Raw genomic sequence first — 12,482 nt, 5'->3', positions numbered from 1 at the left:
CATTTACAACCTCTTGAAAAAAAAGGATTGCATAACTTTGTTAAAGGAACAGTTTCGTCATGAGAGAGACGACCTGTTATGGTTTAACCAAAGTGTCACCATGCCCAAGGCAAAGGATAGGTTGAGAATTAAAATGCTTCATGGTAACTTTGACCAGTGCAGAATTTGAAACAACATTGCGATGCAGAGTGGTGCATACAAACCAGCCATCCAGACAACAAGGGTTGCAATAGTTACAGATCATCACAAACCTTCAAACTCAAGCAATTTGAAGCCTTGCAAGATGACTGAAATCACAGTTGAATATTTTGTTAAACTTCTACACAGAAAGATACAATGTCGAGAGCAAGGCTGATAGATCACTACAATTCACATGGATAAGTGTTTAACAGATCCTGGGTCAAAGCAGCAAAGACTTCAACATGAACAAAACAATCCTAACTTTCAGTGCTCTGGGAAACAAAGGTTCACACATATAAATTCTTGTGATATTTGATCAGGTCTGTGATATTATTTAAGGATTATGAACAGTATTTAGAAAGATAATCAATATCTAATTATCTCCCTGCCCAAATACAAACATGCATCAGAACAGATGCTGAGGATTGAAAAGACAGAAAATACTGAAAACCTATGGAGAAAGGAAAATGAAGCCTGCTAGGTTAAGGGTTTTACCTGAACCATTACCTTGTTCTTCTACCCACTGATACTGTCCAAACAATTAAACTTTGCACCACAATGCTCTGTTTCAGATTTCCAGCATTTGCATTTTTTTTGGCTACAGCACTGAAGTTTTGCTGTGTATTAGGTATACAAGCTGTTAACAGCAAACTATATCAAGGCAATACCCTATTAATTTCATTTAATTTGAAGCATCATTCTTTCTAGACTTCCAAAGTTTAATCTTAATCCTGAACATTTTCTAGTAATTGTGCTGATAGCATTGGGTTTATGGCAGCAGATCAAATAATTTTCTTCACCTGCACATAATGTGAAGTGAAGAAATAATTCCATGAATCAATCTACCTCCTCTTCAAATACTTGCCGTAATGTAGACTCCACTATTCTCATTGCACAAACCACTGAGTTTTGGAATCGGAAAGTCATGTTAAGGTTGATATGGTCTCTTTTTGCGTAGTGTACAGTTAGGGTTGCCCTGCCACAGGAAGGATATTATTAAATTGGAGAGGATGCAGATAAGATTTACCAGGACTGGATGGTTTGAGTTTATAAGGAAAGGCTAGGTAGGCTGCGATCATTTGGAGCGTAGGAGGTTGAGGGGTGACCTTATAAAGAGTTTGCAAAATCACGAGGGGAATAGATAAGATGAATAGCTAAGATTTTTCTTTAGAATAGGGGAGTTCAAACATAAAATTAAAGAGACAGGAGAAAGATTTAAAAGGGACCTAAGGGGCAACTTTTCCAGAGAGTGGTTTGCATGTGGAATAAACTGCCAGAGGTAGTGGTAGATGCAGGCAGAGTTACAACATTTAAGAGATATTTGGACAGGTACATGAATAGAAAATGTTTACAAGGATATGGGCCAAACGCAGCCAAGTGAGACTAGTTTAATTTGGAAAACTTGGTCAGCATTGACAAGTGGGACAAAGTCTGTTTCTATGCGATTTGACTCTGACTATCACTGCCTTCTGTGTGTTACCAATCCACAGTCTACGTTAGTTCGTTATCCCAATATTGTGAACTGTTATTTTGTGCAACCAACTTTAAGGTGGCCTTTATTGAACATCTTCTGGAAATCCAAATACGTCTTAATTACCATTTCACCTTTATTAACTTTGCTTGTTCTATCCTGAAAGATGTCTAGCAAATTTGTCAAAAAAGATTGCCCTTTCATAAAACCATGCTGACATTCCAACTGTCCTCTTTCAAATGGATTCTAGCATTTTCTTAATGACAGATGCGAGATGAACAGACTTGTCTTTAGCCCCTTCAGTTTGTTAAGTAATCTGTGTCTCAGCTAGAAACCATTAACTCTATTTGTTATCTTCAAAAGTTTATAGTGTTGTCCACTGTGAAGACCAATAAAAAATATTAGTTTAAATTAAAAGCTATTTCCATGTTACCCATTATTTCCTAGTTGCAGTTCCAAGGGTCCCTCATTACTCTTTGAGCTCTTTTCCTTTTATATACCCACAGAAACTCTTGTCGTTTGTCTATTGCATGCCAGTTTACTTCCTTATTCAAAATCTCCATCCCGCACTCTCATTAGTTTAGTGCTAGTTCTGAAAATGCTACCAATCCTACCAGTTCTTACTGATTTGTACGTCTTAGTTTTGAATGGATTCTCTTCTTTACAGCTGTTAACCACCATTGTCATTCTTCTTACTGAGTCCTTCCTTTTGACTAGAAGGAATTTTGCTGAGCATTATGAAAAATCTGCTTCAACGTCTGTCTCTGCTCATCTCACCTACCCCCATGGTCAGCAACTCTTCCTTCATACCTCTGTACATGACCTTTAAATTCAGGACATTGCAAATTAAGTTTGATGGAGAGCAAGCCAATGTTGTGTTATGTTTCCTGAAGAAGGGCTTATGCCCAAAACGTCGATTCTCCTGTTCCTTGGATGCTGCCTAACCTGCTGTGCTTTTCCAGCAACACATTTTCAGCTCTGATCTCCAGCATCTGCAGTCCTCACTTTCTCCTTTATGGTTACTATACCCTGGAAGCTTAACTACAAGATCTCTTTTCAAAGTGACCTTATGACATTGCCAGATTTGCAATGTACTATACAAATTTGTCTTCCCTTTTACACTTGATTATCTGATTTGTCCAATCAATAAGCAGAACAAAGTCATCCCTGACTACTGTTGTGACCTCCTTAAATGTCTCCATTATTTCCCCCATTTGTATTTAGACTACAATGAGACAACTCCTCAGGGACCAAGAGACTACTCCTACTCATGACCAATTTTCCTGACTACTCCGGATTTCCAATCAAACTAATTGCACACCATGATCAATTGGACAAAGAAAATGGGAGATTTCAGGGCTCAAAACAGTAGTCGTCCAAGAGGTGTACCAAATGTGCAAGAGCAACTTAAAAAGGAAATCATGAGAGCAAAAAGGGAGCCTGAAAGGATAACAGCAAGTAAAACAAAGGACAGGCCTCAGTTATTTTACAAGTCCATTAAAAGGTAAAATGATAACTAGGAAAAGAGGTATCCCTCTCCTGCCCCATTAAGGATCACAGTGATAATATGTTCGTGGAGCATAAGATTAAGAGATGTAGTATCAGACTTAGGCCACAAGATCTTAAAAATAGGATAAAAGGTCGGTACAACGTCAAGAGCCGAAAGGCGTGTACTGTGCTATACTGTTCTATGTTATGATACCTTTTTGAATCCAATTCTCCCGCCTTCTCTCTGTAACCTTAGATCCCCTTATTAATCAAGGACCTATTTCTGTCTTAAATACATTCAATGACATGGCATCCACAGCCGGCTGCAGCTCTGAGGATTCACCATATTCTGGCTGAAGAAATTCCTCTTCATCTCACTTCTGGTCTGTTGCTGGTGTCTTCCAATGTGAACACTGATGCTAAGTACCTATTTAGTTCCTCTGCCATTTCTTGGTTCACCATTACTATTTCTCCACCCTCATTTTTCAGTGCTCCAGTATCCACTCTTAACTCTCTTTCACCTTTTAGATAAAAAAAACTCCTATAATCTTTCATATAATTAGATAGCTCTCTCCTACTTCAACTTTAAAAAAAAGTTATCCTTTGCTGGATACCCAATCTTCTTGGCTTCCCATTAATCTCCACCACACTATTTTCTTTGCTTTTATATGGTTCCTAACTTCCCTTGTTATCCAGGATTGCCTCATTCTTGTCTTACGATGTTTTTTCCTCCTTGGGATGAAGTTCAACTATGCCTTGCAAATTACTCCCAGAGTCTTCTTCCATCACTGCTCCACTGTCTGCCCTGCGATTCTCCACTTCCAATCAACTCTGGCCAGCTCCTCCCTCATGTCTTGGTAGTTAGTTTTACTCGACCATAATGCCATCACATCTGATTCCAGCTTCTCCCTCTCAAAATGCAGAGTGGATTGTCACATTATGGTCACTAGTCCCGAGGGGTTCCTTCACCTCCAGCTCTAATTAAATCTGCCTCATTACACATCACTAAATCCAGAATTAGCTATTCCCTTGTGGGTTGTACCACAAGCTAGTCCAAAAACACCATCTCAAGGGATTCCAGGAGTTCCTTTTGAGAACCACTACCAACCTGATTGGGACAATCCATCTGCATATTGTAGTAGTTTTCCATGATTATTGAAATACTGCCTTTCTAACATGCTTGCTCTATCTCTTGATTTATTCTCTGCCCCACATCCTGAGCACTGCTCGGAGGTCGTACACAAATCTCATCATGTTCTTTACTCCTTTATTGTTCCTCAACTCAACCCACACAGATTCTACACCTTTCAACTCCTAATCACAAAATATTTCATTTATTAATGAGGGAACCTCAGCCCCCTGCTTATCAGCCAGTCCTTTCAATAAGACACGCATCCTTAGATATTTAGTTCCCAGCTCTGATCCCTTTGTAGGCACGTTGATGATACCCACAACATGATATTGCCAATTTCAATCCAGTTTAAAAATCACAACACCAGGTTACAGTCCAACAGCTTTAATTGGAAACACACTTGCTTTCGGAGTGACACTCCTTCATCAGGTGGTAGTGTTTCATATACTGCATGCATGTAAATATAACAACATCAAGTCTTGTATTTACTGTCCCTGTTTTCTTAGTTGCCTCCTTATCTGAAGTTAGATTCCTGACCCTTTCCAAACGTCCTATTGAGAGATCTGGAAACTTTAACCTCTGCTGATTCCTTTCTGACTAACTTTTTCCATACTTTTCCATCCAACAGACCCCACCCACTTCACTACGTAGTTTAAAGCTTTAATCGATAGTGCTCATTATGCATAGCCAGAGGACAAGCATGGGGTTCTAAATGAATATTGTGTGTCAGTGTTCAGTAGTGAGAGAGATGATATGGGTATGAAGGTCGGGGAAAGGGCTGTGGTATGATTACATCAATTAGCACAGACAGAGAGGAGGGTCTGAGTTGTCTAGCAGGCTTAAAATTTGATAAATCCCCAAGGACAGCTGAAGCGCATCCCAGGCTGTTAAGTGAGATAAGGAAGGTAGCAGTCAGTCAGTCAGATGAACTGATCAGTGGCAAGTAGAATTCAATTTGGTTAAGTCTCAGGTGTAGCACTTAGACAGAACAAAGGTGACAAGGGGATACATGACCAGTAGGACCCTGGGAAGCATCGCTCAGAAGAATCTTGTGTATGACCACAGTCCCTTCAGACAGCAAGATAGGAGATCAAGTGGTTAAGGTAGCATTTCGGACACATGCCTCTAATATCTGAGGCAGAGTTTGAAAACAGGGAAGTTACGCTGGAACTGTAAATAACATTGTCTAGGCTACAGAGTATTGTATGTAGTTCTCTAATTCTAGGAGAAATGCGATTGCACTGGAAAGGTGCAGGGATCTACCAGGATGTCGCCTGGACTCGAGAGTTTTAGTTATCAAGAAAGATTGAGTAAACTGGTGTTGTTTCTTGGAGCCGAAGAGACTGTGGGGAGTTACAAGTGAGATGCATAAATTGAGGGGCATTGATAGGGTAGACAGGAAGGAACCTTTCCTTTGGTGGAGAACTCAATGATCAGGTGGTGTAGATTTGAGATAAGGGGCAACAAGTTTACAGGTAAAATGTTTTAACCCAAGGCAGGAGATTAGCACGAGCTAATAAAACAAGTATGAGTGGCCTCCTTCTGCACCATAACAATTCTGAGATTCTGTGAAAGGCCTCTCACTTTCATGTCAGGAGGTGGTGAAGTCGACTTTTCAGGTAATCCTTCTTCAGGGGTTGGTGTGGGAGTTGGGGGAGCTGCAGACCCTACACTCACCTCCAGTCCTGAGGAAGGGTCACGCCCGAAATGTCAACTTCGCCACATCCTGATGCTGCCTGGCTTGCTGTGTTCTTGCAGTCTCCTGCCTGTCTACTTTTGGATTCCAGCATCTGCAGTCTTTTGTCCCACTTTTGTGTCCCTGATTACAGTATAAGTTTGGTGTAATTACTCAGAGGTGCGACTCTGCCCTGAAACTTCAGAGACCTCCTTCTCTTCCTGATGTTTCGCAGTGTCTGCAGTTCAGGCTCGTCATCAAATTTGAGCTGAAGTTTCACATGCAGCCAAAGCTGATATTTATTTTGTTTTGCAATATGACAATCCAACTTGACCCACTGCAAGTCAGTAACAAATGATTCAAAATCGACATTAAAAGGCCAAAAGTACCTGGGAGGGGGCTATATAGAGGTGGCACAAGGAATCCAAGCAATGAGATTTTTATCTTTGCCAAAATCTGGAATAACTTCAATATTGTAAGGATGCGAAACCAGTTTTAAATGAAATGCAACCTTGACTCATCTTTAGCAAGATGCCAAATGACTGAGATTACATAACATCAGTTCTCTTTTTGTTTTTACCACAAGCCCCAATGTGTCAGTCCTTAAAGTTTTCACACGATGGTCGAGATTTAAGTCTGTTTAATTATTGATCAATAAATGTATACATTCAAATAATTTAACTTGTTCAGTTTTCTATTGCTATACCAAAATATTTAGAAATGCTACAAAGTGTGACAGTCAATTCCAATTTCTTGTTTCAAAAGAAGGAGGGCACATCATTTCTCCCTGTAAAAGCACTTTTCTGGAAAGAAAAAGGAACTCAAAAATGAAGAGGTTGCAACTTTGTTGAATTCCCCAATAAAGTCTGCAGTCTGAAGTTAGTCCAGATAATCAGAACCGTTAACTGTATAACATTCTCTCAAACAAATGACTCTATAACAGATATGAAAACAAATCTAACCGCTTAAATAACTTGCCCTCAGTTATTATTTTGTTGTTACTGATGCTAATTCAAGGGTTAAGTCAATCACTTAGCTAAAGCAAACAAGGGCAAAAATCCAGTTATGTGAAATAGGAAATGAGACAGAAAAGCACGGAGACAAAATCTCATGCCAACAAATTTAAAGATCACATCACAAACACAACCCACTTCTACTATAGTCAATTTCCCAATGGGATGTTACATTGCCCCAGTTGTTTCTGTGCCTTCAGTTATAATGAGTAACTAAAACTAATCTCATCTCTAATTGGACAGTGATCAGTTTAATTGAAGATCGTATTTTAGTTTTCTGGAAATTTAAACTGAGAAGTTAAATAATTCCAAGAATAACTAAGCTGTTCATGCAGGAACACCATAGTAATTAAAGCCGAGAGAATTCAACATACTTTAAAAGTCACTACAGTTAAAAATCTCAGTCAGAAATGACATAGCATCAGGTTATCGTCCAACAGATGTATTTGAAATCATAACCTTTCAGAGTGCTGCTGCTTCATCAGGTGAAGTGCATCACTCCAGGCCAACACCAGCACCTCCACAATCATAGTTAAAAACCACAACACTTCTGTCTCTCTCTCTCTCTCTCTCTCACACACACACATTTGGTGTGCACAGTTTTCTGAATTTTTCACCCTTCATACCTGCATGGCAGATATTTTACAAGAACGTACAGCTGTATTTTTTTCTTATACCATTCTGACAATTGTTTTTCATTCTTATGGATGTCCAGGAAACAAACAGAATGGGTCCTGTAGTTGGATTTTATTATCTATTACTTCTACTTGTTTCCAAAACTTTTCTAAAAAAAACCAAAACCAATTTCCACATTCTCTTACCTTCTGCAAATATCACTCTTCAATTTAGTGAACTTTACAGTTAACTAAAATTGGCATGTACATTCTTTTGCAATGCATTTTAAGTTTACATTGCAGTGACACTCCAGTGGAAATGAGACTCAACTAAATTAATGTACTACATACTAAAGCACATGTATTTGAAAATATATTACCATTAAAAGCTGAGAAATACACAATCAGAAAACTCCTGATACAATCAACCAAAGATGGCCTGTACACAATGAGTTCTTTTCAGTCAACAATGAGCACATTATTACAGTAGACTGATTACAACATCTCCAGTTTCACGACCGTCCTATCAAAACAACATATAAAGGGCAGGGTAAAAGAAAAATCATTCTTGCACTATTATATTGCTATCAGTCATGAAAATAATTGATGTTCTGCAGAAGCAATATGAGAGGCTTCCTATAGCAACATTTTCAGCAGTAACAGATTACTGATGAATACAGATTTATCTTATTGAGGATGATTCTTCCTCAGAGATGGCAGGATGAAAGAGATGCCAATGCTGGCTGAGAGCCTGCAGATGAACTAAGGATCTCCACCTTATACTTACACATTCTCCCACGGAGGGGACACTGGTGGCCAGTTAAGGGTATTGAAATTGTTCACTTAAGCAGCTGCAGTCTCTCACTGTCTCTTAGTGACATTGCTCTGTTGCCCTTGAACTGGAGTGGTTCAGTTGGTCATTTCAGAGGACAGTCAAGAATCAAGCACATTGTTCAGAGTCTGGGATAACATATAGGCCAAACCAAGAGAGCTAGTTTTCTTCCCCAAATGACATTTGTGATCTAGATGGATTTTTATAACAGCGATACTTGTCATGGCTATCGTTACTAACACTAGCCTTATATTTCAAATTTTATTCAGTGAACTCTAAAATTATCAACTACCAGGGTGGGATTCAAACCCACAACACCATAGCATTGGCCTGGACTTCTGGTTTACTAAGCCAGCAACATGATTACTAGGTACCATTGCTCATTCTTGTTCACAAATGTCTTGGCATAAGTTGTGACTGAAATGCCAACTCATCAAAATTGGGCATCTGCTTTATGCGTTGATATTAACGCAACCACACTTTTACAAACTTTGAAATAATTTTGGAAATCCTCCTTTTGATCCCTCTGAACATTCTTCTTGAAGTGAAATAGAATATTTGAAATTCTGAAATCAAGCATTTTAGCACCAAGTTCAGTTCACATCAGTTTATGCAAGATAACCATGCTAACTGAGCATTAAAGTCAGATTTCCTCTTTTGTCATCCTACTTGATTCACAGAATCTTAAACTGTGTTGAGGTTGTCATCCTTAGACCTCAATGTGGCAAAAGTTTTGTTCAAGGTTCAAAACCACAAACATGTCAGAAGGACCACTGCCCAACAGATGATTTGAGTTATCATTAAGTTCAATATCACGATTCTCAAAAACAAAAAATATTTAACTTAAAGCTGAGATGGTACACAGGACTCTGGGGTGTATGTTATTTACTTTTTGGGTTAGCTATCTGCCAATATATGGAAAATGAAAGACTTTTTCAAATACCTCACTGCAAATCTCAATTGGATTTGATCCATTTGATGTGATTTGGTATAGGACTTTGGTCTTTGTGCTATTCAAGGCAAGTTCTGTGCACTGCTGAATACATCAACTTTGTTGTATTTCTGAACTAGTTAGTAATCATTGCAATGTCAGCAGACTGCAGTTCTACTTAAGTAGCGATTGGCTCGAATTCAGCTTTTAGACAGTTGAGGTTAGTGCTGTAGTTATACCTTCAAAAAGCATTATTGCAGCATGAAAGATCGACAACAGAATCACTGCTATGACACACCCATCTGGCATCTATTTTGAAGGAAGGGGATCTGTGGTAGAGACATTACAAAGTACTGTTACTTGTACACTGCCATAAATTCTGTTACTGAAATTAGTTGGTCTCCCAAAACCCACCAAAGGTCTGTTTGATTAATCATTCAAAAGCCTTTGATTAGTAAAGTACATAATTTATAAAAGGGTGTCAGCATTTTTCTGGGATGGAGTGTGTTGTGAAGAACATTTCAGTTACTCATCTGTGGATTGGAAGCCATAATCAGACTCTGGAAGCATCTCCACTGCAACTGAAGAGGGCAATTAGTCACCTAGCTAGGGCTTTCTCAACTGTTGAGGGTAGCACTATTCTGTACAGGTATTATACTCAACTTGTCACCTTTCTTGAAAATTACAATTGTCATGACATCTCTAAAGGTCGCTTGGAATTTCTTCATTTTGTCAGAGATTCAGAAATTGGTCATTTACCAGAGAAATCTATATTCCTCCTCTATCTTTCAATATTTCCAAGAAGCTACATTTCATGGTTTACAGCAGAAACCATTTTTCACCATCAGATTATTGCCCTTTCAGTTAGGAACTGCAGTGCAAAAGCAATCACAACCTGCATCAACAAGGCCAAGATAACAGCCCTTATAAAGCCTGCGTGGAGACAAGGAAGACAGACAAGAAAACAGACAACGTAGACTCTATTCCGGAAAACAAAATCCCAAGAATACAGAATTTGTAGATTACAAAACCAAAATATACAAATGTTAGCACTGGCATCAACCAGGACAAACACATGAAGAGACTCCATGAATTTTCTGTTAAAATCAATTCTGAACTCAAAGCAGTTTAGGACTAACCTTGGATTCTGAGGACAGAATGAAAGAAATCTTCTATCCTAACCTAAATGAACCTTTGCTAAATCACTCTACAGACAAGGTCTTAATTCTTGAGGACATGAGGATAGGGCTGAAAATGTGTTGCTGGTTAAAACTCAGCAGGTTAGGCAGCATCCAAGGAACAGGAAATTCGACGTTTCGGGCCAGAGCCCTTCATCAGGAAGGGCTGTTCCTTGGATGCTGCCTAACCTGCTGCGCTTTTCCAGCAACACATTTTCAGCTCTGATCTCCAGCATCTGCAGACCTTACTTTTTACTCGAAGACATGAGGATAGGATCAACCTCAAAACTTTGGGATGAACAGCATTGTTAAACATCATTGGTGTGCACTGAAGACATCCTCATGTTTTCTGATAGACATTTTTGCCAAAGATATTTCAAAACATCTAGACAAAGTTCAAAACACTTATATACATGATAGTCAGAACCAGAGACCAGGCATGCGCTTTTGCAAGAACTGACAAATGCTGGACAGATCTCTAACTCAGTCAGTCTTGGTAATTGAGACAACCCCTAATTAGGAGCTGACAGCCACAATAGATATGGAAAACATTCCAGGTTATTCACACAATACAGTGCTCGCATGAAATAACATCCAAGACAACCGGCAACCTTTGACGTCAATCCTCTTTTAACATGTCAAGAAATCCTAAGAAATCTCGAAAAGGCATCAAAATGATTTGATCAAAACACATAATGCAAGTTCGTTATTTACAATTCGTCAGTATTACAAATCTGGCAAGTGTTCAAACTTCAGGGAAACGTCTGCCAAACAGGCAACGTCAAGTTCACAGAGATCCCGCAGTATGAAACAGAAACAGTGGCGAGAAATGCAGTACCGGGGACTCGGCCCTTACCAAGGCAATACCAGATCTCTGGAGCCTCAGCTCAAGGACCAACAGCAAAGGAGCCAACATGGTGACCTGCTGCAGTCCCTCAGTGACAACCATCGAGGGGCTCTCCATACACATCGCCCGCTCAAAGCGCCGATCATACCATGGCATTGGAGCAGCTCAAAGCACTGCTGGCGAACAACACCAACCACCGGCGCCGATAGCTCTGATAGCGCAAGGCCAGACCGGCCTCTGATTCACGGCCACGGCCGCCATCGCTGCCTTTCGGCTCCATCATTCCCGGGACCCGGCAAAACAGCTGCCACCGCGCAGGCGCCCCATCCACTGCACACGTCCACATGGTCCTCGACCAATCAGCTGAGGGCAACGGTGCCTGAGATCCCGTGATCAGCCACACCTGGTAACCGGCAAAACCCGGCACCGGATCCACTCTCATTCCCCAACACCCGGCACCGGATCCACTCCCATTCCCCAACACCCGGCACCGGATCAACTCCCATTCCCCAACACCCGGCACCGGATCCACTCTCATTCCCCAACACCCGGCACCGGATCCACTCCCATTCCCCAACACCCGGCACCGGATCCACTCCCATTCCCCAACACCCGGCACCGGATCCACTCCCATTCCCCAACAACCGGCACCGGATCCACTCTCATTCCCCAACACCCGGCACCGGATCAACTCCCATTCCCCAACAACCGGCACCGGATCCACTCTCATTCCCCAACACCCGGCACCGGATCAACTCCCATTCCCCAACACCCGGCACCGGATCCACTCCCATTCCCCAACACCCGGCACCGGATCCACTCCCATTCCCCAACACCCGGCACCGGATCCACTCCCATTCCCCAACACCCGGCACCGGATCCACTCTCATTCCCCAACACCCGGCACCGGATCAACTCCCATTCCCCAACAACCGGCACCAGATCCACTCTCATTCCCCAACACTCGGCACCGGATCCACTCTCATTCCCCAACACCCGGCACCGGATCCACTCCCATTCCCCAACACCCGGCACCGGATCAACTCCCATTCCCCAACACCCGGCACCGGATCCACTCCCATTCCCCAACACCCGGCACCGGATCAACTCCCATTCCCCAA

The 12,482-nt window shown here is 41.1% G+C and overlaps 1 protein-coding gene across 1 annotated transcript in view; it reads right to left on the bottom strand.

Annotated features, from left to right (window-relative positions):
- The window catches only part of slc49a3 (solute carrier family 49 member 3), an 84,735-nt gene extending 73,056 nt beyond the window's left edge, over positions 1–11,679 (bottom strand). The window contains exon 1 of the mRNA XM_060851573.1: positions 11,510–11,679. Coding sequence (XP_060707556.1) covers positions 11,510–11,644 — 135 coding nt within the window. The 5' untranslated portion in view covers positions 11,645–11,679. The remainder of the gene's footprint in view (positions 1–11,509) is intronic.
- Between the last annotated feature and the right edge of the window lie 803 nt (positions 11,680–12,482).

The sequence above is a fragment of the Hemiscyllium ocellatum genome, chromosome 36 (assembly GCF_020745735.1).
Source record: "Hemiscyllium ocellatum isolate sHemOce1 chromosome 36, sHemOce1.pat.X.cur, whole genome shotgun sequence".
Taxonomy (NCBI): Eukaryota; Metazoa; Chordata; class Chondrichthyes; order Orectolobiformes; family Hemiscylliidae; genus Hemiscyllium; species Hemiscyllium ocellatum.
This window is presented reverse-complemented; position numbering and strand designations above follow the sequence as displayed.